The 24,983-nt window shown below is 43.9% G+C and overlaps 1 protein-coding gene across 1 annotated transcript in view; it reads left to right on the top strand.

Moving 5' to 3' along the window:
* The first annotated feature begins 11,750 nt into the window (after positions 1-11,750).
* pde4dip (phosphodiesterase 4D interacting protein) overlaps positions 11,751-24,983 on the top strand; it is a 67,922-nt gene continuing 54,689 nt past the window's right edge. The window contains exons 1-3 of the mRNA XM_062563649.1: positions 11,751-12,196; positions 14,223-14,275; positions 16,233-16,300. Coding sequence (XP_062419633.1) covers positions 12,171-12,196; positions 14,223-14,275; positions 16,233-16,300 — 147 coding nt within the window. The 5' untranslated portion in view covers positions 11,751-12,170. The remainder of the gene's footprint in view (positions 12,197-14,222; positions 14,276-16,232; positions 16,301-24,983) is intronic.

Here is a 24,983-nt window from a genome sequence, read left to right as displayed (position 1 = left end):
TTTAAATGCAGTTTGACATTATAATACAAATTATCTTGTTTCAAGCACGATGACCTCGTGAGGTCATCAAATGGGCTTTTATGTGGGAAAGAGAGATTTTGTGTGATTTGCTGACCAAAATATTTTTGCTTTTCAAAATAAAATCTTGACTTGTATTTAAAATTCGTTGCACTGAATGTTAATGTCAAGTGGTCTCTGGAGACCAACTGAGACTGCTTGGTGAAGACCAGTTGAAGGAAGTCCGACGTGTCGACCGGCGAGCAGTCTGATGATCACACAGAATCGGATCACAGATTATATAAAGATGCCTTCATGTGGAGGTACGAAAAGAAAAGTTCTCCTGTTTCTGCCTCGCACTCCACATGACAGAACTCTTCAGATTTAAAAGCGCAGGATCTCTGTGAAAACCTAAATGTCCTTTGCTGCATGTAACGCAGTGACAAAGACAGCTTCAATTCTCCCCGTCCTGCTGAGGACCCGCCAGGGCAACAACCAAAAACAACAACAATTATGGTGAGTAACATGACGTGAGTTTCTAGAATCCAAAATGTATAATCATCTCCAGAGTTCACATTCCCTCGTGGCACATGGACTATTTTCAGGGTTTGGAGAGTGTTCTCAATCTCATACGGGATGTCCGGCCTCTTGCAGCAGAACGCGTTAATGCGGGCATTTTTCCGCTGCATCTGAAGTCACGGTGTGATGACCAGAGCTGCAGCTCCATCCATCTCTATCGGCTCCGACTCCAACTGTCAGGCTAAAAGTAGGAAAAGGAAAAAATGTTGTTGGGAAAATCGACCATCTGAACATCTGATTTTCGTTGCTCAGAGACAACCGTGACTTGTGATCACCTGGAAAGGGAGATGTGATGGCAGTGTCTGTCCATTGTTAAGCTTTACTTGCTCAGTCTTGCTCAGATTATCAGCTGTCTTACTCCCTCTGCTGGACATTGATGGTCCACATAGGTGAAGACTAGGAGAAGGTCCTGACCGCCAGGAAGGAAGGAGACGTTAAATTGATCCAATATTAGAAATCAACCTGAAGAATGATTTACGGATGCATCTTGAAAGAAGGAAATAGAGATAGTATGAATGGAGGATCAAAATCTTTGGAAATGTGGGGAACAAGTTGATATAATGTAGTATCTGAAGGTTAGAAAACACAACGGGTCTAAGGAGCCTCGCTCATCATATGTTACAATGAAAGGAACCAATTGAAATACTCTTCACTGCACTGTGGTAGTCTCTAAGATACTCAATTCGAGAGAAATAAATGAATAAAATATCCTTTTTATTTCTGGGGGGAAAAGCCAATCTAAAATCTAAAATCTATAATTTTTTGTTTTACAGACAGAAGACACATTTAAATGACTAATTATAAGACCTTCTGATGTGCAACTCTAATAATGACTTATAAACAAGAGTAAAATTCATCAAAGCCCCAAAAAATAAGACAATAGCGACGAAGAAGGTAAAATACTACTAATTTAGATTCAAATGTTGCTATCCTGTGACGAAACGATGCATGTGTCTTAATCGCTTCACTTTCCTCCCATGTTCCTCTGAGCTGCTGACTGAGGCCGAGAGGAGGGAAACTACAAACTCCATCTGGAGTGGACTTTCCTCTAATGGGCTCCAGGCCGGCCAGTTGGAGATGATTATTCGGAGAAACACGACACTGGGCTTGGATCAAATCAGCCCAATGTGGGCACATGTTACAGGTCTGGGCATGTGGACGTCCAAACATACGTGTGTGTGTGTGTGTGTGTGTGTGTGTAGGAAAGCAAGCATGAGAGAGGGATACAGTTTATATGCCTTTTGATCAGTGCCTAAACTTGAGGCTATGAGGAATGTTTCTTTTTCTCCTTTGAAGGCAGTTTGAGTTTTCTGTAATAGTTTTGGTTCAGCTGGGCCTGTGTTTATGCGTGCACGTGTATGTGCTCGGCTCTGTATAAATGGGGGTGAGCGCTGAAATGAATATCATTGTCACATCTCGTGCCAGAGCAAATTCCCCGTCCAAAACGAGCAATTTGGAGCCAACGCCTGCCGCTGGAAAATCTGCCTTCAATTTTCCTCCACTGGTGGCTGTGCTTGCGCTCGCCTCTCTGACTCTGACTCTCTCTCTCTCACACAACTCCCCCCTCCCACACACACACACACACACACACACACACACTCACACATTAACTTGCAGATCTAGTTGGCCCGCAGCAAGTGGACCTCACAGTTTATTTTTTTCTCAATTATCCATTTAGGGTAAGTGGCAGGCGCCTGATGGGCTCCGTGCCGAGAGGAAATGTTTGTATTGTCCTCATTTAACAATGGCGTTGACTCTAATATCTGATTAGTGAACGCGAGTCACCACTGAGAAATAGGTTTGTGAGACAGTTGCTTTGTTTTTTTAGTTCCAGTTATCACTTCCTTCCATCACAACCTCTCCGGACTCACAGAGGCTGTTTATTTCATTTATTCATATTCAATCAATGGAGAGTATGTGTGTTACGTACAAAACAAAGCCGATGCTCCGATGTCTTTACGTAGTCTTATTCCTGTGGAGGGCAGCAACCAGGATTTCAACAATAAATCTTTCATTTCCCAACATGAAGGCTGCTTAACAGACCTTTTCTTCTCCAAAATTACAGTAAAAGAATCTTTCAAATTCAATCTTTAATAATCCTACAAAATTTTGTCATCACTGGGATCTATTTTCTGAATTGAATATCGAATACACATTTAAGACTTTTTTTCAAATTGAGACTGTCCTAATCAACAACATCCGTTGTTATATCAAAAAAACACCCGTTTATGTTCAAGTGACAAAGAGCTCAGCATTGTCAAATTATGTAACGGATTTACTTTTCAAGATAAAGTCGTCCTGCTGATAGAGAAACAACAGATAAACAGGGCGGCTTTGTCTTTTAGTTTTACTATATGGAGTGAAGAAGCGGACACAGACCCATGTTAGTAATGTAATGCAGCTGTTTTGAACTAATTTGAGCTTGACTAAGTTATAAATCCACTCTTTTCTTCCTTAGAATACAAACGTCCTGGGTATTCAGAATATTTGAATCAGCCCATAAAAACATACCCACAATGAGTGTGTTTTTTAAGGACATCACCTCACGCACACTCAAGTGTTCCCTTAACCGCCCATCCGGACCTCTATGGCTGCTGATCCTTTGTGTGATCCGGACTCTGTTGGCGCTTTGCTGCCGCTTTGCTGCCTGAGCACGGCGAAGCACAGAGGCCTCCAGTACACATACGGCACGTGGAACCAAACCGAGCCCCCCCAGGTTCAGCCAAGCGGCCGCAAAAAGCTCTGACTTCAGTTTCCAGAAGGATTGTGTGTTCCGATCGACTGGAACTACAGGTTTCCATGGCGGAGACCGACTTGGCCTGAGTGGAGGGTCGGATCTGAGTCGATACTATGCCACAATAACACCTAACGTCCAGCGGCTTACCATTTAAACGCCGGACTAGTGAAAGAAGTCATATCTGAGGAATTGTGTTTTTCTTTGGACTGTTCATCATTGTGATTGGGCCTCATGACGGCTTCCTCATCGTGCTCGTTGTTGGACGATCGTGGAGTCAAGGGTCTTTTTTTCTACCGGCAGCCTGCCATGCAGACACGTTAAATCTACAGAGACAGCAGGAATGGAGGGAGTGGGAGAAAATGAGGTGGAGAGGAAAGGCAAAGCAAACATGGTGATTCTTCAAAACTCAACTGTGACCTACTGCATAGTCCTTCAGTTCATTTCAGAAATGTGTCTCAGCGCATGGCATTTGACTTAAGTTCGTATTTATCCTGCACAAACCAGTTTCTCCCATCATGACCTGATGGGGCGGGCAGTGCTTGGAGAGACGTGCACTTAATGGAACGTCTCTGAGTAAATAATAAGAGACAAACTGTGTTTTATGAAGACTAAAGCATGTAAACGTATTGCTACGTCAAACAAGTATGGACCTGAAAATGAGCATATGTCCCCTGTTAAGTTTCAATTTGATACCCAATAAACTGCTCGGGGTGTTCACTCGCTACCTCTTTTCTGCTTTCTACTCCTACAGTTCGTGAGCCAACTTGGAGGTTTTTGTAAGAATTACCGCTTATTCTCACATTGTCTTGTAACCTGTATCATTCCCCGATTGAGCCACACGTGTTAATCCCTCATTGAGCCGCAAGCTATTTCCACCAGCCACTTTCTTCCCGTCCACTGTGGTATCGTCAGTGTCACAACAGCGCCACTGCATCCCGGCAACAAGAAACAGCCCGAAAGAGGCCACACAGGTGCTTTTTCTTTCACAAATCTTTCCATGAGGACGAGAGTAATAGGTTCCCTCTGCGAATTGAACGCAGTTGCGTTGAGTTGGTTTTCCGCAGTTGAAGTTCAAGGGGCTTCCTTTGTTTCTTTGGAAATATTTTGAGTCACAAGTATGTCTTCAGGGGCCTTTTATAGATTTAAGATAACTGGGCGCTGTCTGACTCGTCAGCACTGAGCCTTCATCGCCATCATCGGGGCACCGTGGCGTCATTCAACGTGATCATTCATCGGTGAGTAACTCAAACAGAATGAAGTAGAGTTGTATATGTAACATGTGTTGGTACGGGTTGAGGTTGTGCTGGACCTCGGTGCCAGGTCGGAGGCGCTGTTGTATCCTCCAGCGATGAGCGTTTTGATCTCCACAATATTAACAGTCAGCTGACGTGTTCTGACTCCGGGCCTGCACGTCAGGAACAATTATGACAAATTCAAACAAACACAGCGGGAAAGCGAAGAGACGGTGGCTCGCTATTTCTACAACAGCGTGAGCAAAGCATGCGGTCATGAAGGCAACGTCACTCATCAATACGTCTACACACCCAGACGGTACACCAGACATGTGATCCATGCAAAGGGGACAGAAGGCGGCTCCTTCGAGTGGCTCTGAAAGCGCTTTAAAGTGAAATGATTCAACATTATGGGGCCTACTTTAAGTGGGTTTAAGTATGACATAATAAGGCTCAAAATAATTGCACATGACACAAAATACCTGTTGGGTTAATTTGGTTGAACTAAATTACATCTATATTTTCCCCCAATCACTTGGTTGAAGTTGAATTTCAGTTGATCAAGATTTTTTCTGGTTGACTACGATTATAATGCACCAAAGTTGGTTCAGAAGTCAGAACTGGCATTGTGTAAAAGTGTGTGTGTGTGTGTGTGTACTATCATTGATCCATAGCTCCCTCACTCACTTAGAGAAAACAGAATGGGTCCACAAGTCTCCTAACTGGTCATGTTGCATACTCACAACTATTTGAGTAATCAAACACACATAAACCGTACTGTGCAGGATATATTTAAAGAGAACAGATAAAAACGAGTGTAGTTCCGCATTTGGCCACCAGGGGACATACAAGTAATTATTGCCACAGGCTGTTTAAGTTGGAGGAAGTAGATCTCTGCTGGTGGGAGATCTAGAGAGCAAACAAATCAAAACAATATATAAAAGAAAGAAGAGGAGGAAAAGAGCAGACATGCAGTGAGTTGATGTGTGACAAAAACAAGATTTATTTGTTTATTACCTGGATTATTATGAGCATATCATTATGTCGGTGGGGAGAAACGGGGACAATACAGCGGCCCTGGTTTCCTTAAAACGTGGTGTAGGGCCAAGGAGCCTACGGTAACCTCTGTAAGAACCTCAGCTTGTGGCCTACTTCGTCTCCATTTTTACAGATCACTTTTTGTGAGCAAGACGTTTTTCCTGTTTTTTCTTCAGAAAACTCTCAGCGGCAATATTCAGGATTTAGAGTCGGGATTCAACAAAAATTCCCACATCCGATGCGTTTAATTCAGTGCTATTACATGCATTAATTTGTCCTTCCACACTCACAACTTCCGCAGCGTTTTACGATCTTTCGTCCCCTATTTACCTTTTTCAAAGACAAATAGTCAGCGGATCGGCTCATTGTGCGTCATCGTTCAACTCATCAGAGGACATGTCCTCCAGTGTCCTGACTGCCATGTTCCTCACTGTCTCTCTCCTCAACATCTCCTGCCTCTTCTCTAAACAAGTGCTCTTCCACGGATTGATCGCTCGCCATAATTGTGCGCCACCAAAAACGAGTGCGCGGGCCTCTCCACGCCGCGTCACGAGGCTTCGTCTCCGGATGTTTGGGTGCGCTGCACCGCTGCTGATCATCTGACGCGTGGGGGCTCCGGACCAATGAGCTGAAACGAGAGCACCGGCGGTGGCGTCTGAGCTCAGCATCTCTCTGACTCCAGATCGAGGTGATCTTCGGCGGGGATGCTGGCGGGTGGATCCGGGCTGTAAGGAGTGTTTCTAGGGGATGCTGGCGGAGGTCGGACGGTTAACCGAAAGGACACCGGTGAAACGGTGATGTGCGCGGAGTCTCTCTTCGACGCGACGATGGAGAGGGGACACGCCACTAGTCAGGGACCGGGAGGTAATGCACGGAGTGCTGCAATAGCGTCATAGAAGTCTGTTACGTATTGGTGCCATCCAGCAGGGTGATGGCACCACTGCTGATTATGTGTTGGCGTGCAGCAATGTGTTGCTGAGTTGATTGACTTCCACGGTTTGACAGCTCCAGGCTCGCTGTGTTGTGCTCTTTGATTTTTACAGGCGTGTTTCCAGAGTGCTGGTGACAGCTGTCTGATGGAGGTGTCTGTCTGGTCCGAGCCAATGAACAGTTTCCTGTTCAGTATTGAGTTATTGATTGCTGAACTGCATGGGACCCAGCGGGCCCACTGTGTGGGTGTGTTTGTCATTAGTGTTGTCTGGTTGTTTGGGTTGATTAGCTATCAATGCAAGTTTCAAGTCTCTTCAGGTGGATTGTTCCTGTATATACTAGAGGGCGCAGTGACTGAATGGAGATCAGCAGCTACTCATTCATAGATTTGCTCTGGGATATGTTGGCAGTAAGTAGGCCTTTTAGAATGACTAATTTTATTCTGGTGTGAAGGACTTTGGAGAACAGCTTGTGATGTCTTCGTCATTGTTCTTTTTTGCATGCAGGGTCAGTTTATGGGGAGAGACCAGTTCACACTGGAGTCTCATGTTAATTCTTATTTTATTCTCTATTCATCCATGTCTTCCTTTCTCAACTGATCTGAAAATCCCCAAAACCTGAGTCACTCGCTTTGCAATTGACTATCTAAGTATGTCTTTCTTTTTCAAACTGATACTTGATATGTTTGGTTATGTTTTTCATATATTCTGATGCCATTAGATATCTTTTTACAGAATTTCTGTTTTTGGAGAGAAAAGAAAGCATTACACAGATGGAGGATTGTGTTTCCCAACTTCGGGGGGGGGGGGGGGGGGGGGGCGGGGGGTGTAGTAGTCGGACAAGTGGTCCGGGTGAGAGGGGGGGGGGGGGGGTTATAATGGTTGGGGGGTAAACACTGATAATAGTGTTATTTCTGCTTTACTATAGGTTCACTGGCAAGAGCTATGAGACAAAACATCACTCCGGCTTATTGATTTTTTCATCCGAGTGGCCCTTAGTACGGTGGCCGAGAAGGTTCAGACAAATACAAAAGCAACAACACAACCGCAAATGCCACAACGCAACACGAACGCCACAACACAAAATACAAAAGGCACATCACAACTGCAAATGCCACAACACAACACGAACGCCGCAACACGAAAATACAAAAGCCACATCACAACCGCAAATGCCACAACGCAACACGAACGCCGCAACGCGAAAGCGAAAACGGAAGTAGCTGCCCACGGGAGCGAGCGTATTTTGGAGGAACGCCCACGGGAGCGAGCGTATTTTGGAGGAACGGAGCTGGAGGATGGCAGATCGTTCAAGAAGTAAGTGAAACATGATTCCTTACTTTAACTGTAGCCGCAAGGAATCATGTTTCACTTACTTCTTAAACAATCTGGCATCTTCCAGCTCCGTTGTTACGTGCCTACTGGTTTTTGAACCTACTGGTTTGGCTACGCGTTTAGATGTTATTAAGAGAGTAATCCTACTTGGGCAATGTGCTAGAAAACCTGACAGAACTATGTATTTCACGCTACGCCACCAAAAACCAGTTGTCTTGGCTCACCCTGAACCAAAAGATGTTCTTGCCACTGACGATTTGCAATTTCATGATAAGTAGTGAAATCAGTAGGGGCATTTGACAGCTCGGTTGGCCGACGGCGTAGCGCCGCCGTCTTATAAAGTTTTGCTATTTTGCTCGACTGCGAGTTCGAATCCAGGTTGTGGCGATCTTTTAATAAACGTATGTTCTTTTATTTATTTCTTTATACGTAGCAGTGATGTAGTGCTCACTTATACAATCATAACCGCTGCATTGGATATGGGATACATTTTGAACATTTTCAGAAATATGTTTGCGACTGTGTGACGGATCAGGTGACCGAGGCAGACAACATCTGCCGCTGTCGGGGCAAAACAAACACGCACGCGTAGCCAAACCAGTAGGTTCAAAAACCCAGTCGGCACGTAACACCGGAGCTGGAGGATGCCAGATCGTTTAAGAAGTAAGTGAAACATGATTCCTTGCGGCTACAGTTAAAGTAAGGAATCATGTTTCACTTACTTCTTAAACGATCTGGCATCCTCCAGCTCCGTTCCTCCAAAATACGCTCGCTCCCGTGGGCGTTCCTCCAAAATACGCTCGCTCCCGTGGGCAGCTACTTCCGTTTTCGCTTTCGCGTTGCGTTGCGGCGTTCGTGTTGCGTTGTGGCATTTGCGGTTGTGATGTGGCTTTTGTATTTTCGTGTTGCGGCGTTCGTGTTGTGTTGTGGCGTTTGCGGTTGTGTTGTTGCTTTTGTATTTGTCTGAACCTTCTCGGCCACCGTACCTTAGTAATATGAGCCTTGGATTTGGGGGGGTTGGTCTGAGGCTTATGAATAATAAATGCAGTTCACTAGATTTCAGTGAAAAAATCTCTGCAGTACAATAATGTCCTTATGCTGTCACTGAACCAAACTAAGTGCCATCATGTGTTGATTGTGTTTTGAATGTAGATTGTAATCATTACGGTTCAGGTTCGAACCCTGGCTTACCCATGTCCCATGTCAAAGTGTCCCTGAGCAATACACCATATATGTAAACTCCATGTGTTAAAAATGCAACATAAGCTACTTTTGATCAAAGCATCAGCTAAATGACGTTGTATTCAACACTGAGCAGATTTAGTTTGACACTTATTCCGAGTTAAATTGTTAACACTTCGTTGAGTGTTGATTTAACACTGACAAGATTGGGACAATATAAAATTAAAATTGAATCTCACAGAGTCAATTTAACTCTCTGAAACTTGCTGTGCAGCACTACACCAGTGTGATGTTTCCTGGGTCAAAGTATCGCCATTATTCCCACTCTTGGCCTTCTAAACCCACATTGCACATTCTGGGAAACACACATCACAGGCTTTTTAATTCCACAGTTACATCCCAACACACCCTGGCAGGGATCCGAGGGAGTGAAGACGTGTGTGCTTCAATCCCTAGAGATTGTGATGGAGAAAGATTGGGAAAACACCTCTACATGTCATGGATGGTGCCAAATTTCCCAGCAAGATTATGTAAGGAATGTCAGGAACAGTTTGTTTGTTTAGCAGAATTGATCATATTCATCACCAAATATGATTCTGTTTGTTGTAGTTTGTCGTCTGTGTTTTCCTTCTGCGGATAGTTGTGTGACGTTGTTCACCCGTATACTTTAGGTGCAGCTTTAAAGGTACGTAGTGTGAAAGGGGGAGGGTTATAATGGATCTTTTGTGCGGGATGACGCTGTCCCAGCTGTTCTGGTGACAGCTGGATAAACGGAGAAGGAAAATAGAGGATGTTTGGGAGGGAGGAACTTGGGATGTTGACATGAAGAGTGGAGGAAAGGTGTGATCAGGATAATTACACTTTCCCCTTGTCTCTCGTGTGTTTTTCTTCTCCTCTTACTGTAGCTTCTCCCCACCCGAGAGGACTCACCTCAAACCACCATAACAAGCTCACTCTTGGATAACTTTGCTAAGAACTAACCTGGTAGTCCCGAAAAAAAGCATCTTAATCAGAGATAATATGATCACAGGTTCTCTAAATGCGGATAATGTCTTCTGACCTTTTTTGCAAATGTAATTAAAAAAGAGTAAGTACGATTAATCTATCAAAGCTTCATGCAAGGAAGACCATGTGACCTTTTCTTAATGTACTTTGAACGTCTAACCAGAGCCCATAAGTAAGTCTCTTTTTCTTTTTTTTTACCCAAACCTGACACTTTCTTAGAAGGAAATTCTCTTATAGTTAGAACACTGTTGTTTACAGTTTTTTGACTGTTTTTTAAAAGAGAAACGTCTTGCACTTGTCACAGGTTACAGAAGTCTGTGAGTAAGCACAAACGTGACGTCCCTCGTCAATTACATTTGTCTCCCCTGCCCAGACCTGCAGGGCTGCACCGGCTGCACATTGTGGAATGTGAAGCAGGTATGTGAGGCTTCTATTGGTCTAGAAATGGAGGGAGAGAAAATTCCTTGTTTTATTACAAGCCAACAGTGCACAACTAGTCTATGCAGACTACAGGTTACACAGGGGCCTGGAATGATTTTTGCTAAAACGTCCCTCCCCCCCTGCTACTGGTGTTCAGGAACATCACGTTTGAGTTATTTGAAGGGCCGGACGGCATGTTTCACAACTTATTGATTCCATCGGGTCGTTGTTATCTGACACACAAGTACTTCCTTTAAAGTCCTGATAGCTCATTACAGTCACATTGTGAATTGGGAAGCCGTGCATCTCTATTATTGTTTTTCTTGTTTGAAAAGACACCTCATTAAAGACATGTCATGCAATGTTCATTCAGTTATGCTTTGTGTGAGAGTGTTAAGCTTCTGTTAATAGATGACGACACCTTCTGTAGATATTTCTCAATTAAAAACCCTCCAGGTGTGACAAGGGATTGTTTAGCCTGAACACAAGATTTTTTTTAAATATTTGAAACATATTCGGAAACTAAAATGTCAGTAACGGCAAAAAGCAGCAGTAGATTTGAAAGGGAGCCACGGATGGCAGCACTTGAGACTTATTGATGAACTCTACCGTTTATCTGTACAAGTAAAGTACTTAAGTGCCCCGTTGGATGTCTTCATGATAATAATCGTACATAAATTGACTAAACTTCCAAACAGCAGAGGTGTTCATTTATGTTCATACTAAAAACGTTTTTTTTTTAGCACAACAGTGTGTGTATACACCCTCCAGCAGGCCACACCCTCCTGTTTGGAGAAGCACTGAGGAGGAATTTCCATGGACGTTGATCCAGTCTGGTGGACCGCCGCCGTGTGTCTTTGATGGTCAGCTCCCACCAGCAGCCTCAATGTGCTGCCTGTCTGTTTGAATCAGGTCAATACAGCTGCTCTGTTTGTCTTCTGAACTCCATTTCTAAGAGAATAATAATACACTCAGTCATTATGGGTTTATTAGAGATTAGAGAGAGCTCCCATCTGTGTGTGTATGTGTGTGTGTGAACGTAAAAGACTGTTTGTGTTTGAATTCATACCTTGTTTTACCTGTTATAAAAACGTGCTCCGACATGTCACACACACCTGGAGGGGAGGGGGGGGGGGGATTAAAACATGCATATACGGGTGCCGTCCTTGTGCTCCACCCTACCTTCAAAAACTACCTGAGGCAAGTAGTCAATTGACAGCTCAGTGACTGCTTTACTGTTAAGGCGTTGTGGTGTGATTTGTACACAGGCTCACACACTCTCTCACGCACACACACACACACACAGACACACACACACACACCTAGTGAAGCGTCTGTTTTGGAGCATGCTGAAACAGATCAGGCTTTCATGCTGAAGCAGGCAGTGTGTGTGTGTGTGTGTGTACCTTTGCTCCCCACTGGTGTTTACCTCCTCTCTCCTGCTCTCTGCCACGTCAAATGACCGACTGGGTGCTTGGCTCGTTCCTCTGGCCTGGGAGATTCCTCCGGCGGCTCCTCGCGGCGGCCCGTGTGTGCGTGGTGTTTTGGCCCCCGCCTGACTGTCTGCTGGAGCGCTGCTCGCCGGGTGGCAGATAAGCCGATGAGTTCGGGTCCTTTTGGAGCGGTCGGACTGACTCACCTGGCGGTTGGGGAGACACTCGGAGCAGCTGGAAATGGTTTTATTCATTTATAGATATTTTTCCATCCAGCTGACAAATGAGCGGATATCTTCATAGAGAGAGGTAAGGCTTTTGGGATGATAACAGCTGTTGTGATGAGTCAGAGGGGTTGTTTTTGTCAGGGAGATTTTACGGTGTGTTTTCTTCGGTGTGGGAGTGCGTTCGTGAATGTGATGTGAATAGAAAAGCTTCATCTGTGTTTAACACAGATGGGGTAAAAAAAAGGGAAAAGGTCTTCTTTACCTTGCAAGGAAAAGGGGACCTTTGTGCCAGTGTTACATAATGAGCTCTGGACTCCACATGTGGTGTTCCTGGCTGATGGGCAGCCATTGGCTGAACCAATTCCAGTTGATTTAAAGCCAAAATGCCGGAATTATATTGGTCCGCTCCCGTCTTTTCAGAAACAGTTGGCTGTGTTATCTATGTTGTCAAAACATTTAAATCCGGATGATATGACATAAAGTTTATGTGTTTAAACCAATAACTTACAGTTACCCTCTAAAGGAAATTTAGAGTGCATCTTATTACACACTGTCTCTCAGTACAATATTCAGTATGCTTATCATTCGATTGAAGCTATGTTTACACTGAGTTAATAATTTAAAGTCAGAACTCCTTAACATTTCCATCGGGCCGATATATTTTCAGTTCAGTTAAGACGTCTTCGGAAACTTTTAAACAAAATGAGGCTGCGGTTACTGGTGCATGTGGCCGGTCAGCGGGTTAAACAATGCATATCCACATATGTCAGGAGTATTTCCTTTTGGATGTAAATTTTGAAGCAAGGTTATTGAAGGCATACTTTGAACTCACACGGGTGTCTCCCAGTGTGTCTTGTGCTGTGTCACAGTTTTGTCTCCCTTAAAGTATTTTCGGACCTTCTTTACGTGACCGTCAACAGTAATAAGATCACAAGAAACAAGGAGGTCACCTTGAAAGCAACATTCCCCATCTGGAACCTAAAGGGACACTGCAGGTCAGGGACATTTAAGGGGAAAATCAGGGTCCAAAAGCACTCAATTCCAGTTTTATAAAGTTTATCTGCGGAGGTCAGATGACGAGTAATCTCAGTAGAGCACGCAGGTCGTTATCAACACTGTTAAAGAGGGACAACACTCACTGTTGTCTACTCAGCCTCTATTGTCACAAATGTACTCACAGTTCCTCCAGCTGTCACCAAGGGTTGCAGATAGCAGGGAGGTCCACCAGCCCACACACACACACACACACACACAAATAATTAGGTGGGAAAGATGTTGTTAAATGAGTGAATCCACTCATCCTTAGATTGCTCTGTTGATCAAAAACAATGGGGAGCTAATTACATTCTCACCCTGGAATGAAGCTCCTCAGTTGTCTGGTCTTCAATTCGGTTGATTAGAGAAGCTTTTTACAGCTGCTTTGACTCTTGTTCATTGATTATTCACGAGAGGCTCTGAGGACCTGCTAATGGGCACAAAATCCTTCCCACCTTCCTCTGATCCTGGAGAAATCCTCCTTCAACGAGGACGACGTTAAGAACGGCATCATTCACTTTACTCTTTTAGGTAACGGAAAAACTCAAACTTTCAATTTAGCAGCCAATGAAGCCATTGTCACATTATCTGAAGTAACCATTAATGGGACTTTGGGAGTAATGCACACTCTCAGGAGGCCCATGGGATTTGATTTGTTAACAGAGTGGTGACCAGTTGGTGGGAGGATTTCTTGGATTCCTCCACTCTGCATCTCTGTTTACTGTCTCTCAGCTGCTGAGTGATGGCTGTGTGACTTCAAGCATGCGCTGACTCAGTTTCCATCACCAGTGTGTGAGTGTGCCTGCTGTCTCTTGACATGTCAGTGGGAGGCTCTGCTCATCCTGGACTATTTTCGATTCTCTGTGCTTTTGGAGAATTAGACACGTTTTTTTAGTGGCGCATGAAGGAAGACGGTGTAGACCAGCAGGTAGGGTGTTGTCTTAGTGACAGGAAGGTCGGCCAGCATAAGCAAAGGTGTCAGTGCAGGGATAAGGGCATTGGTGTGTGTGTGTGTGTGTGTGTGGCTGCTGGTGAACACGCATGATAGTGCTGATAGTTGTTTCTTGTTTCAGGCACTGTGGTGCAGAGAAACGGGCCAGACCGAAGAGCATCGGACCAATGATGGGTAAGAAAATATCCAAAACATATTAATACTCTGACAGCTTTGTTCTTTGTTGATGTGGTTTTAAAGTTCTCTCACCTCTTATGAATGTGTTCTTGGTCCCATTTGTTGCACCTTTTAGACCTGGATCTTATATTATTATTATATCTCATTGCAGTCGACCCCCCTGAGCCTGAAGCTGTTGTGTTGACTCGTTAGCTGTTGTGTAGCATCAACAGTCTTTTTTATGAGAGACAGAGGAACACCTCTTTAATACAGTGTGTGTTATCTTCTGTCCCAGGGTTAAAGAACAGACAGAACGAACAGATGCATGATAAAGTCGTTCCATAGTTATTTTGATTTTATAGATGTTGAACCTGCTCATTTGCTTTGTTTCTGAGACGAGAGGGTGGATTTACCAACATAGAGCCACGCTAGCTGTTTCTCCCTGCCTGCACTCTTTAAGCTAAGCTAAGTCAATCACATGACGGCTCCATTGCCGTTCAAGCGTCTCTGCATCCTTGAAGTGTGGGAGGTTTGTGTGACCAACGATCCGTCCGTTCGACCGGCCTAAGCGGCGAAAGTCCGCCTGATGGCGCGAAACAATAAACCGCTTCATTGTGGGTCATCTGACGTGCGAGTCGGGGGGGGGGGGGGGGGGTCTCCAGGCGCAGCTAACACTGAACTAGGTGGTACATTGTTCATTTTCACACACCAACCACATTGCAACGATAACAAATGGTTTCAGCTGAAAGTCATTTCCTTTTAACCAAAACAATGAGCATGTCTGCTAAAATCTTAAACTCCTGATTTGAGGTGTGGACCAGCAGGTGTGGAGTTGGGAACACATTTCGGGTCCTCACAAGTACAGTAACACAACGCATGTATGAGTGTGTGTGTTTGCGTGGTTTTACCAGTGCGTCATCAGTGTTTAATATTTGGTACCCCGGGCGGCTCCAGGCCTACATCCAGAATACTTTCTACCTTGATGTTACAGAGCAGCTTTTTAATAACATTTAATGTGCCACAATTTTAAGGAACCGTCAGAAATCTGTGCTCTGCCAAAGCCGTCTTGATTACACCCCTCGGGATCTGGCGCTCCACCACCCCCACCTCTATTCTACCGCCAACCAATTGGCCCCCAAACTATTGTACAAATCCCTCCTGTGTGGGGCTTTCTGGGAACACGCCTGGTCTTTTAGACATGATAAGTTTGGCTTAGAGACGTCTTAAGACCTCTGGAAGTGTTTCAGCTGGACGGTGCTCTACTACGTCGGCTGTGTGTGTGTGTGTGTGTGTGTGTGTGTGTGGGGACACGGCCCATATATCCAGTTTAATAGGGTTATAATGAGGCGAGGGTCGATCAGGACGTCTTGGAGATGCTGCTCAGTGTGCCCAGAGGTGTTTACATTTCAGCTCTGTTCGGTTTGACTAATGATTCAATGCAGCAGTGGAACGATTATAAATAAAGGTAATTTATTAAAAATAGTTCAAAAATACTTGAGGATTTATGGTGCAGTTTAAGAAGAAAGGCCTTTACTTGCATTAAACACATGTCGACTTGACAAACACCGAACATGTGTGCTTTTAGAAAATATTGCTCATCTACCGTCGATGAAAAAGGGGCAGAAAATCCATCTTTACTCAAGGATCACATTTTAGCGCTGTGCCTCAGCTCTCTACCGGATCAGATGGAGCAGCAACCCGCTCTAAACGTATTTAGTTCCGAGACAACTGAGCCACTTTCACCAGCTTGATGAAGACCAGGCGGTACGGTCAGCAATGTCTTAGCTGACAAATGGAGGAGAAGCGGTACGTAAAGTGACCCCTATCTGAACATACTGTACCACAGGAAAAGAACCGCATAAATAAAACACCCCACGGGTTTTCACGCATCCAGGCCGCGGGAAGCCCAAAGCGCCACGTTGTGAATCAGTTTGATTTGAATCTATTCACGACCCTCTTTTTTCTATCTGTGCAGATTTCTCGCGGGACGAGACGGATAAAGGCCCCCCGGTACAGATGCACAGCCTCAGAGAGTTCGAGCAGGTAGGAACACGTGCTCTATGAGAGCGTTTTTTCAGTCGTGATGAGTAACGTTCACGGAGCGCCGTGGCCTGTGTCCCGGCTTGTGTCTGCTCTGTGGTAATAACTATGTAGGTGCGCTTGGGCAAGATCTGTTTTTTTCCCACTCATTGGATATTAAGAATTTTGCAACTGCACGGTTTTTAAACTTTTCCCTGGGGTCCCGATCCAGGTCATTCATGTTGTCCCGAGGTCAGGTCTGGGGATCAATTCACTGCCCGACAAATGTCATATTTTGTCCTTGTGTTTTCCCTCCATTCACATTATGACATTATGACAAACGGCGTTTCCCCTTTAATTTGTTTCCGCTTTTAGTCTCACTTAGCCCTAATAGCCCTAATTGGACAGTTTGAATCACTCTGTCAAGTGGATTCTTTTGTGTGTCAACCTTTCAGAAACACGGCTGACACACATATGCTGTCACTGACGTACATTTTCTGTTTCTGTTACACTGTGAATTATTTTGAAGGCCCGGGATTAGTGTTTCCTTTAGTTATATCCGATGGCATTCAACACACATGATCAGGTTACAGTTGTCGGCAGAAACTATATAAAGAGATGTCAGTGACTACACCTGCATTGTGTTATTGGACAGAGTTTCCCTGTTGTTCATATGGGGCGGCTCGACATCAGTGATTGGACCATGAAGTTGTTTCCTAACCACTTTGACCTTAAAAGACTACAATAAGAGGACAGTCAAGCATGCTTCTGTAGTTCTGTCGTGGACAAAAACTTCAAAGGGACTGGTCTCAAATTGCAAAGCATCATTGTCCCTACAGCTTGGTACACACATTGATGTACGTACCCCTGATCACAGATAATGCCTCATACAAAAACACAATCATCAAAAAGAGATGTATGAATGTGTGAAAACTCGTATAAATAATGCAGACAAAGTTGGAATCAGGCATTCTGTACTAAATCGTGTCTGCTGGCTTTTGAACTGAGAAGTTGAAGGCGTAGTTTTCCTCTGGTTCGGGTTCTGGGCCAGAGTAATGGATTCTGGGAGCCTTGCCAGGTGCATTATGGGTCTGATATAACTCCGAAGGTGCTTGCTGCAATTACCCTGTTCCCCTCTTAGTGAAGGACAGGAGCGGGGAGGAGCTGGTTATACAATTGCTGAATTACTGTTGAGTTTGTGTTGTTTTAAGGGAAAAGGTCAAATAATATTAAATATGAAACTCAAGCAGGATGAGATCAAATCCACTTTTTGGTCGATTCTGAGACACAGAAAGCTGCAGTGGAAGGAAAAAACAGTCCGTATTTCTTCATATAAAGGTCATTATGACTTTTTAGGGGGGTCATTTATAGAATCAAGAGAGAACATTCTAAAAGCTTTGATTTACACCTCATTGAACTTCACCTAAACTCTTCCTCTGAGATGTTTTCCTCAGTGTTTAGACACTATGCATCACATATATACCGTCTACTCGCCTCATAGTTACCAAAATCCAGAATCCCAAATTGGGCTGGATCTCAATAATTTTCCTTAATGTGGGTCTTTACAGTAAAGCCCCCTCCCCCGGGTGTTTAGGTGAAGTTTAGATAAAGTGCAAGCCAGAAAAACATTATGCAAGATAATTAAGGCCCTTTTTGAATAGTAACCTTCCGGCACATCAGTCAAAAACAGGTCCAACACATGAATTAGGACAACGATTTTGTGTGTTGCCAGCGTCTGAGGATGGATGTTCTAAACTGTGTGTATACACGGTTGGAATCAGTAACCGTCCCTGTTTCCTCCTGCATCATTGAGATGTGACAGAAATCCTTTTGAAACTAAAATGCAGAGCTGCAGAGTAAAGTGATTTACTGCCACACATGTGGGAACCTGCTGTTTGTTCAAATCAGCCTGCGCAGACCCTTTTTTTTTGTTGTATGTCTGGTTTAGGCTTTTTGGTGTTAATGTCAATGTGGATCTTAGCTTTATGTGTGCAAAAGCATTTCTAATACATAGCGTTGTGTTGCGAGGATAAAGAGATTCCCCCCCCCCCCCCTTCCGCAGCCCTTCAAGCAGAAAGACTAACCCTGGTTGGTTGGAGGCTATATTTGTGCGGCAGCCCTCCTTTTGAAGTTTTCCTCAGACTATCCCACTGAGGGATGAAGGGATGAGTCATGCCACATGCAGACATACAGACTGGGAGGCAACCCAACCACGGGCTTCGTATGTAGGGGAGAGATAATGGGCTGATGTCCCTGATGTTGCTCCTTTTAAAAAGAGCAGTCCACTGTTTTTACAGGTTTCACGGCTTTTACCAGATATCATTCTTTATTATTATCCTTCTACATATGACTATGATGCAGTGTTGAGGCGTTGAGGTTGACAAGTGAAGAATAAATACCCTCAGTCATTTACATAGTTATTCTGTTGAGACTCTTTATTTTTACTTATGTCAAACATTGCTCTTTGAAGTTTTGCTATAAGATTTCTGTGACCCTCCAAAACATTTTAATTGAAAACAGTACTCCCATTAGATTATAATTCCATATTTGTGGGATAGGCGGCTCTGCTTTCTGTGAATTGGCAGGAAGGGGTGATGGCGTGTCAGCGCACTACATCATAGGAGACTTTCCCATCAAAGCACATGGTGATAAATTGGAGTTATGAACTTCTGTCATTACGGGGTTTGTCTGCTTCATACAAATATTCCACGCAATCGTAGAGTAGAAATTCAACATACGTTCCTACTTTGCAAGGACTCCTTGGAACTTTTGCACATTTTTCTTTAAGTATTGCAGATGGTGCTGTAGAAATAAAGTTGCACAGCAATTTGTGTGCAAATACAGGAGGCGCAGCTGGCTTTTGGTCGGGTTGTGATTGATTTTCAGGGAGGTTGAAGTGGAGTCTCAGTTCGATTAGAAATGATGCGTGATGAGGCTCCTGCACCATACAGATTGATCAAATCCAAGTCAAAATGGGGCTTTTATTATTTCAGAAACTGAGAGAACGGGCACGAAATGATTAAAATGTTACGCCGTGCCTTTTTAAGTGCGATCCATCCGATTTCTGTCACTGTGGCGGGATGACTTACAGTTCACACTCGCAAACCGTGACAGAGGGAAACAACTGATTTTCAATATCAAGTTCAGTCGTAAGTCAGGATCCTGACAGAAACGTTTAGATCATTGTGATGGGGCAGAAGTAAGTTTGTTGACCTTCCTCCGCCGCTGCAGTTTTACAACGAGGTTTTTCTGACAGCGGTCGCGTATGTTGGTGCTCTCGTTTTAATAGAGCAGTCTGGGTTATTGAATCCAGGTTACGGCTGTGCAGTTTCTCCTTTTGCGTCACTTTAAAGAGTCAATCCTCCGGCAGGCGGGTTGAAGGAAACGTGAACCTGGCCGAGTGGTATTTGTGACTGTCAAACATCCGCGCTCTGCAGCCCTGAGGTTTTCAAAAGAGGAAAATCACCCAATCCAAATGCCCCTTCCTCAAATGGCCTTTATTAGTCCGCAAGAGAAATTGAAAGCACATGGCGGCCTATAAATGTGAATTCAAACCGACCACAGAGACACTTGGATTGATAGAAGAAGGGAGAGGATTGCATATAATTTTAGCCATTAAAACCTCAGGACAAATTATGGTTGTTAATCTGTTATTTTGCCCTCGGTCTCAATGTTCACTTCTAAAAATGCAACATACGCTGTGAAAGCCCTGTCAGAGTGGGATTACCGTTGCCAGAGTGGCAGTAATGGGGCGTGTTCAGCGTTGTGCAGAGACCCAAACACAGAGGGAACGCTCCATCCTGCAGCTGACAACCACGTCAGCTCGTGATTCAAACATTACTTTGATTCACTTTACCTTCGCTTATCTCCTTCCCACTTCTCGGGCTCTCCCAGTTTTTATTGTGGCATCTAAAAATAGGTTAGAATCCTGTGTGTGTGGGTGTTTCTGAGCTGTGATTCGCTGCTTCATGCCGTCATTTTCTACAGTAAGGCAACGATTGAAACAGGAGCACTGATGTTGGATAACCTGTGAACGGTCCAGTCACCTTACCTTAGATGATGCTGAATGCTTCAGTGTTGCTCTGTCATTTAGCAAATTCTATACATTGTCAATACAGCCCATTTAAAATATGGTTTCCGTTAATAATAAATTAAAGTGGGTTTTCATTTGTAAAACAAGTCCTCTAAATTAAACTGCAGAATATTTTTTTTGTCCAAGTCCTCAAGCGAATCAAACCTAATCTGGTCCTGGTCTTGAAGATTTTGGGTTGAAACATAAACTTTTAATGTGTAGGATGAGTCTCTGACATTGCAATCAGTTGGTAAAGAATAGCTGTGGTCAAACACGTGTCGACTCGTGGGTTTTTCGGCTGCCAGTGAACAGCAGTCTGATGTTAAAGTCTGATTTTTTCGATGCTATACAGTTGCTAAGCTGTGACCCAGCGGCTGGCTCCTTGTTGGAGGTACTTGCCTTCACCGCTGCTCTGTGAGATTTGGGGAAGCTGTTGGTGGTCACTAAGTTCCTACTAAGTAAGAAATGGGTTTTTCAAGGTAGTTGTTATGGTGTAACTTTGTGGTGGCTGGGGTCCTGGCCCTGGTTGCGTGTGTTGTAAATACGGCTGTCTGGCCACCTGCTGGGACACTTACTGCCACCTAGTTTTTAGAAATATGTGTATAGAATAAAAGTTAAGCAGATACAATAATTATACTATAACCTCAACCTGTTTCCACTGCAGCTACTACCTGGATTTCAACACGCACATTTATGTAGACCTTTAAAATATATATATACTGTATATATGTGTGCTTTTAGAAGATAAGCCAACAGTAAATGCATATATATACATTTTTTAATAGAAGGAAATGCATTCTGGTATGTAAAATACCTCATTGTTGTAATTGAATGCATGTGCAAATACACAAGTAACCCATTGACACTGATGCACATGAATATAGTCAGAAAGGAGAAACAAATGGATGGACAGATGAGTTTGAGGTCAAATGGAGTTCTGGGAAGCCACAGACTTCATTATAGGGCAGCGTTGATGCGGCGTCGTGTGAGTTTATCATTTGGCCATGTGGCGTGTACTGAGGCAGTGGGATAGAAAACCAACAACCGGCTTGGGCTGGATTGGAAACAGAACACAATGGAAGAAGATCAGAATGAGTTCTCCTCCTTGTCGTTCATAAAAGAGCGGAACAGGAAATGGATGCCGTGCACCTTTGTACCAACAATCGCTTTTTAGAGTCTTTATTTCAGCCATCCATCCCCGATCGGGCACAGCAATATTGAATTATGATACACGTTTCCGTTCTGGTCGTCTCTAATGACCCACTAAGAATAGACACTGAAGCCAGGATGTCTGTCTGCGTCCTAACTCGACTACACTACAAAAGGAAACGCATGCCACTCTCTTTTAGGTGGTCAATGGAATACAATGTGCCTTAATTATACATATATCTAGTTTAAAAAACATTGTTTTTGGAGCTCCATCACCGTTGCACTGGGTTACCCGCCTCACAGAATCCCCTCAGCTACTTCTTTCCCTTATGATTCAGGGTGGTCAATGTTTGTCACATGACTGTCCACAGGAAACAGCCTCAGGTGCTGCTCTGATCCAGGCAACATAGTGGAAATGTAAGTAAAACAAAGTACACAGGAAATGTGACTTTACTGAAAGAGAGAAAGTGGTTAAATGTGTCTCAGTTCTTCCCTTGACGAGATGATCGGGGAGCGGATTTTTTTGGGTGGCGCTGAATGAACTTTTTGCAGTGCATCCGGGCAGATGAGCCGACGCGCGCTAATGGACGTGCTGACAGCACAGGGGTCAGTTTCCACCGCAGCAGCACTCAGACTGCAGATCAATACTCAGCAGCTCAGCTTTCAGCTCACCCAACCAGCAGATCTGCTCCTGCTCGAACACACACACACACACACTCATTCACATGTTCTCAATGGCTAGTTGCAGTTCAATTGCCTTTCTTAATCACATTTGCACAAAAAAATCTTCGGCATGTGCACGAGCAGACACAAGCACACATTCAGGGTCAATCTGTCATAAATCACATGATGGCACCCGCACATTGTCGTCAATACTTAGTACAACCAGCAATAACCTTCACTGCAGACACACTATATCAATGCAGTCATATTTCAGATGAGACTGGATACAAGAGCTTGGATTAGTGTCCCACATTGCAGTCTACATACAACTACAAACCTCCAAAATGGTCTCAGAAATAAATCTGCCCAAGCTGACATTCATTTCAGCACAATAATTTAATTTCACGCTGCCGCCGGAGACTCCAGAATCAGAGTCAGGCAAAATCGACAATCCCGGGCATTTCCATCCTCTGCACATTTCTGCTGCTGTAAGCAAAGAGGTTTTTTACACCTAGTTCACACAGCGACTTGGGTTGAAAAAATAAAATAGTGTATTTTCACCCCAATCGTCTTTACTTCCACACAAAATCCACATAAAGATGTCATCGCGAGCGGGCTCCAGCATCTGTAAAACACACTTTCGGGGAGCAGGACTGCTGACCTCAGAGCGGCTGCTCAGTACCGCACCAGCGTCGCCATCTGGGGGGGGGAGACTGCAATTCAAACTGTGGAGCACCGCCTGTAGTTTGGGCCGGACTTTGTTAATTGATCCCAGACACGCGCAATAAATCGGTGCTCCTCTCCAGCGGGTCAGAGAATACACATTGACTTGATCACGGCGTCGGTCATGGAGGATAATTGTTCAGTTAACGTGTACAGTAATCGGCTCCCTGCGGTAATACAGCGCTGTTAACGTCAGCCACTGGCTGGAAACACCTGACAGACTTTATATCCGTGTTTCATTTCTGACAAACTTTTAAATCATCTTCTGCTCCCTGACATGATTTGTGCTTCGTCCGATATCCGGACGTGTGCGCCTCATGATTCCATTCGATCGACACATTCCAGAAGGTTTCCTCCTTTTTGGATTACTGTAAGTTCCACCGCACCATTGTGTGTTTTTCTTTCATTCGGATTGGTATTTATGTATTATGTTCCATCATTTCCCTTTTCCCGGAGCCCGCAGGTCTTGTGGAAGCATGCTACAAACAAAAGGGCATTCATGACTCAGTCTTCTGCTTATTGGCAGAACAGTATAGTCCACAACACAAAATGTCAATTACAAGAGAGAGTTTTAGACACGACCGTAGTGATTTCTGTTATGGTTTTATAAAAAAACATGCTGGAAAAAGTGTGACAAAAAAGTAGTCAAACCCTCAAACGAGTAATCATTAAGGACTGCTCTGAGGTCTGATGTAATTGCATGGAAGGTCATGTGTTATTTTGTATTCGATTTAAACAAACACACCAACGAAATGTGACAGAATTTGCTGTTGTATTTTCACAAAATAATTGTGCATTAATCAAACTTGTATGGCTGATGGACTCCAAACGTCCATGCAAATGATCAGACTATCAATTGAGAGCTTGTCCTTGCTTTTGTAAATCTGGGTAGCTGCCAAACCACAAACCGTGAACTTTTTTGTGGATTTTCCAGATCAAAAAACATGTGATTCAATAAACCATTCAGATCCAGCAGAAACACGCAGGCTCAGTGCAACGTACCAACGTCCATCCGAGTATCTCCACCCACAGCTGGGAAAAGGTGCATCATATTGTCTTGCAAGCCAATCACATTTGACTTTGGGCTTTTTTAGGAGGGGAGCTAAAAGAGAAGGACGCTTAATCACAACATTTCAGACATGGGGGGAGTTCAGATATATTCATGCACGTTCATTGTTCATTCATCAGTGAGAAGTGTAAATATGTTTCCATAAATGGATGAAAACACCATTTTAATGATCAAATAATTGATCAATTCCATGGTTATAAAGGATAAGAAACACACACTGACCATTTATGCATGCGCTCAGTGCCAGTTGACAGCTTTTGATACTCCCACAAAAGGTATTGGGGTTCGACACCCATCTTGATTACAAAATAACATGTGTGTCAATAACTTCATCAAAGTGTCCAAGTGTACTTTGAGTTGATTTTGTTTTTACGATGATCACCATCAAAATCGAATCAAAATTTAGTTTTTTGGCAAGGTGCAAGTTCGAAATGTTCTTCCAAAGGCCTATAGATGACTGACAATTAACCAACCAGGAAGGCAATTAGGCCGCTGTGGCCCAAACTGGCGCCTGTGTTGCATTTCTATCAAACCCACCTATTCTTGAAGAGAGGAAATTGAATTTAGATTTGTACAAGGTTCCTTTTGAGTCTCATTGGTCCCTCTGCCTTGATTGTTAGGTGTGTTTCCCATCAGCAGGCTGGTTGTTGAAGCTCATTACTGATGGACTGACTGATGGTCTCCATTTGTTTGGTTTTATAGAGTCTTTCTGTGGCCTGATAATGGCCAGATCTGAGTGTAATCAAAGCCGTCTCTTCATCTACTCTCGTTCTGCCTTTTCTCGCCCAGAGAGATTCATTCTGCAGACAGATATTCTCGCTTCCCCCTTCTTCTTCTTCTTCTTCCCCTCCTTTGAAACCTCTTTCTCTTTTTCCCTGTTGGGATAACTTATAAAAGAATGTGAACGAGTGACATGTGCAGAGCAGACCTCCCCGCCTTGAGTACCAGAGAATACTCCCACACTTGCCAGAAAATAGGAAGAAAAATGTTGTTTAAAAAAAAAAGATTTTTTTTTTAAACTTGGAACTGAT

This window comes from Pungitius pungitius, chromosome 7 (assembly GCF_949316345.1).
Source record: "Pungitius pungitius chromosome 7, fPunPun2.1, whole genome shotgun sequence".
Classification (NCBI taxonomy): Eukaryota; Metazoa; Chordata; class Actinopteri; order Perciformes; family Gasterosteidae; genus Pungitius; species Pungitius pungitius.
This window is presented reverse-complemented; position numbering and strand designations above follow the sequence as displayed.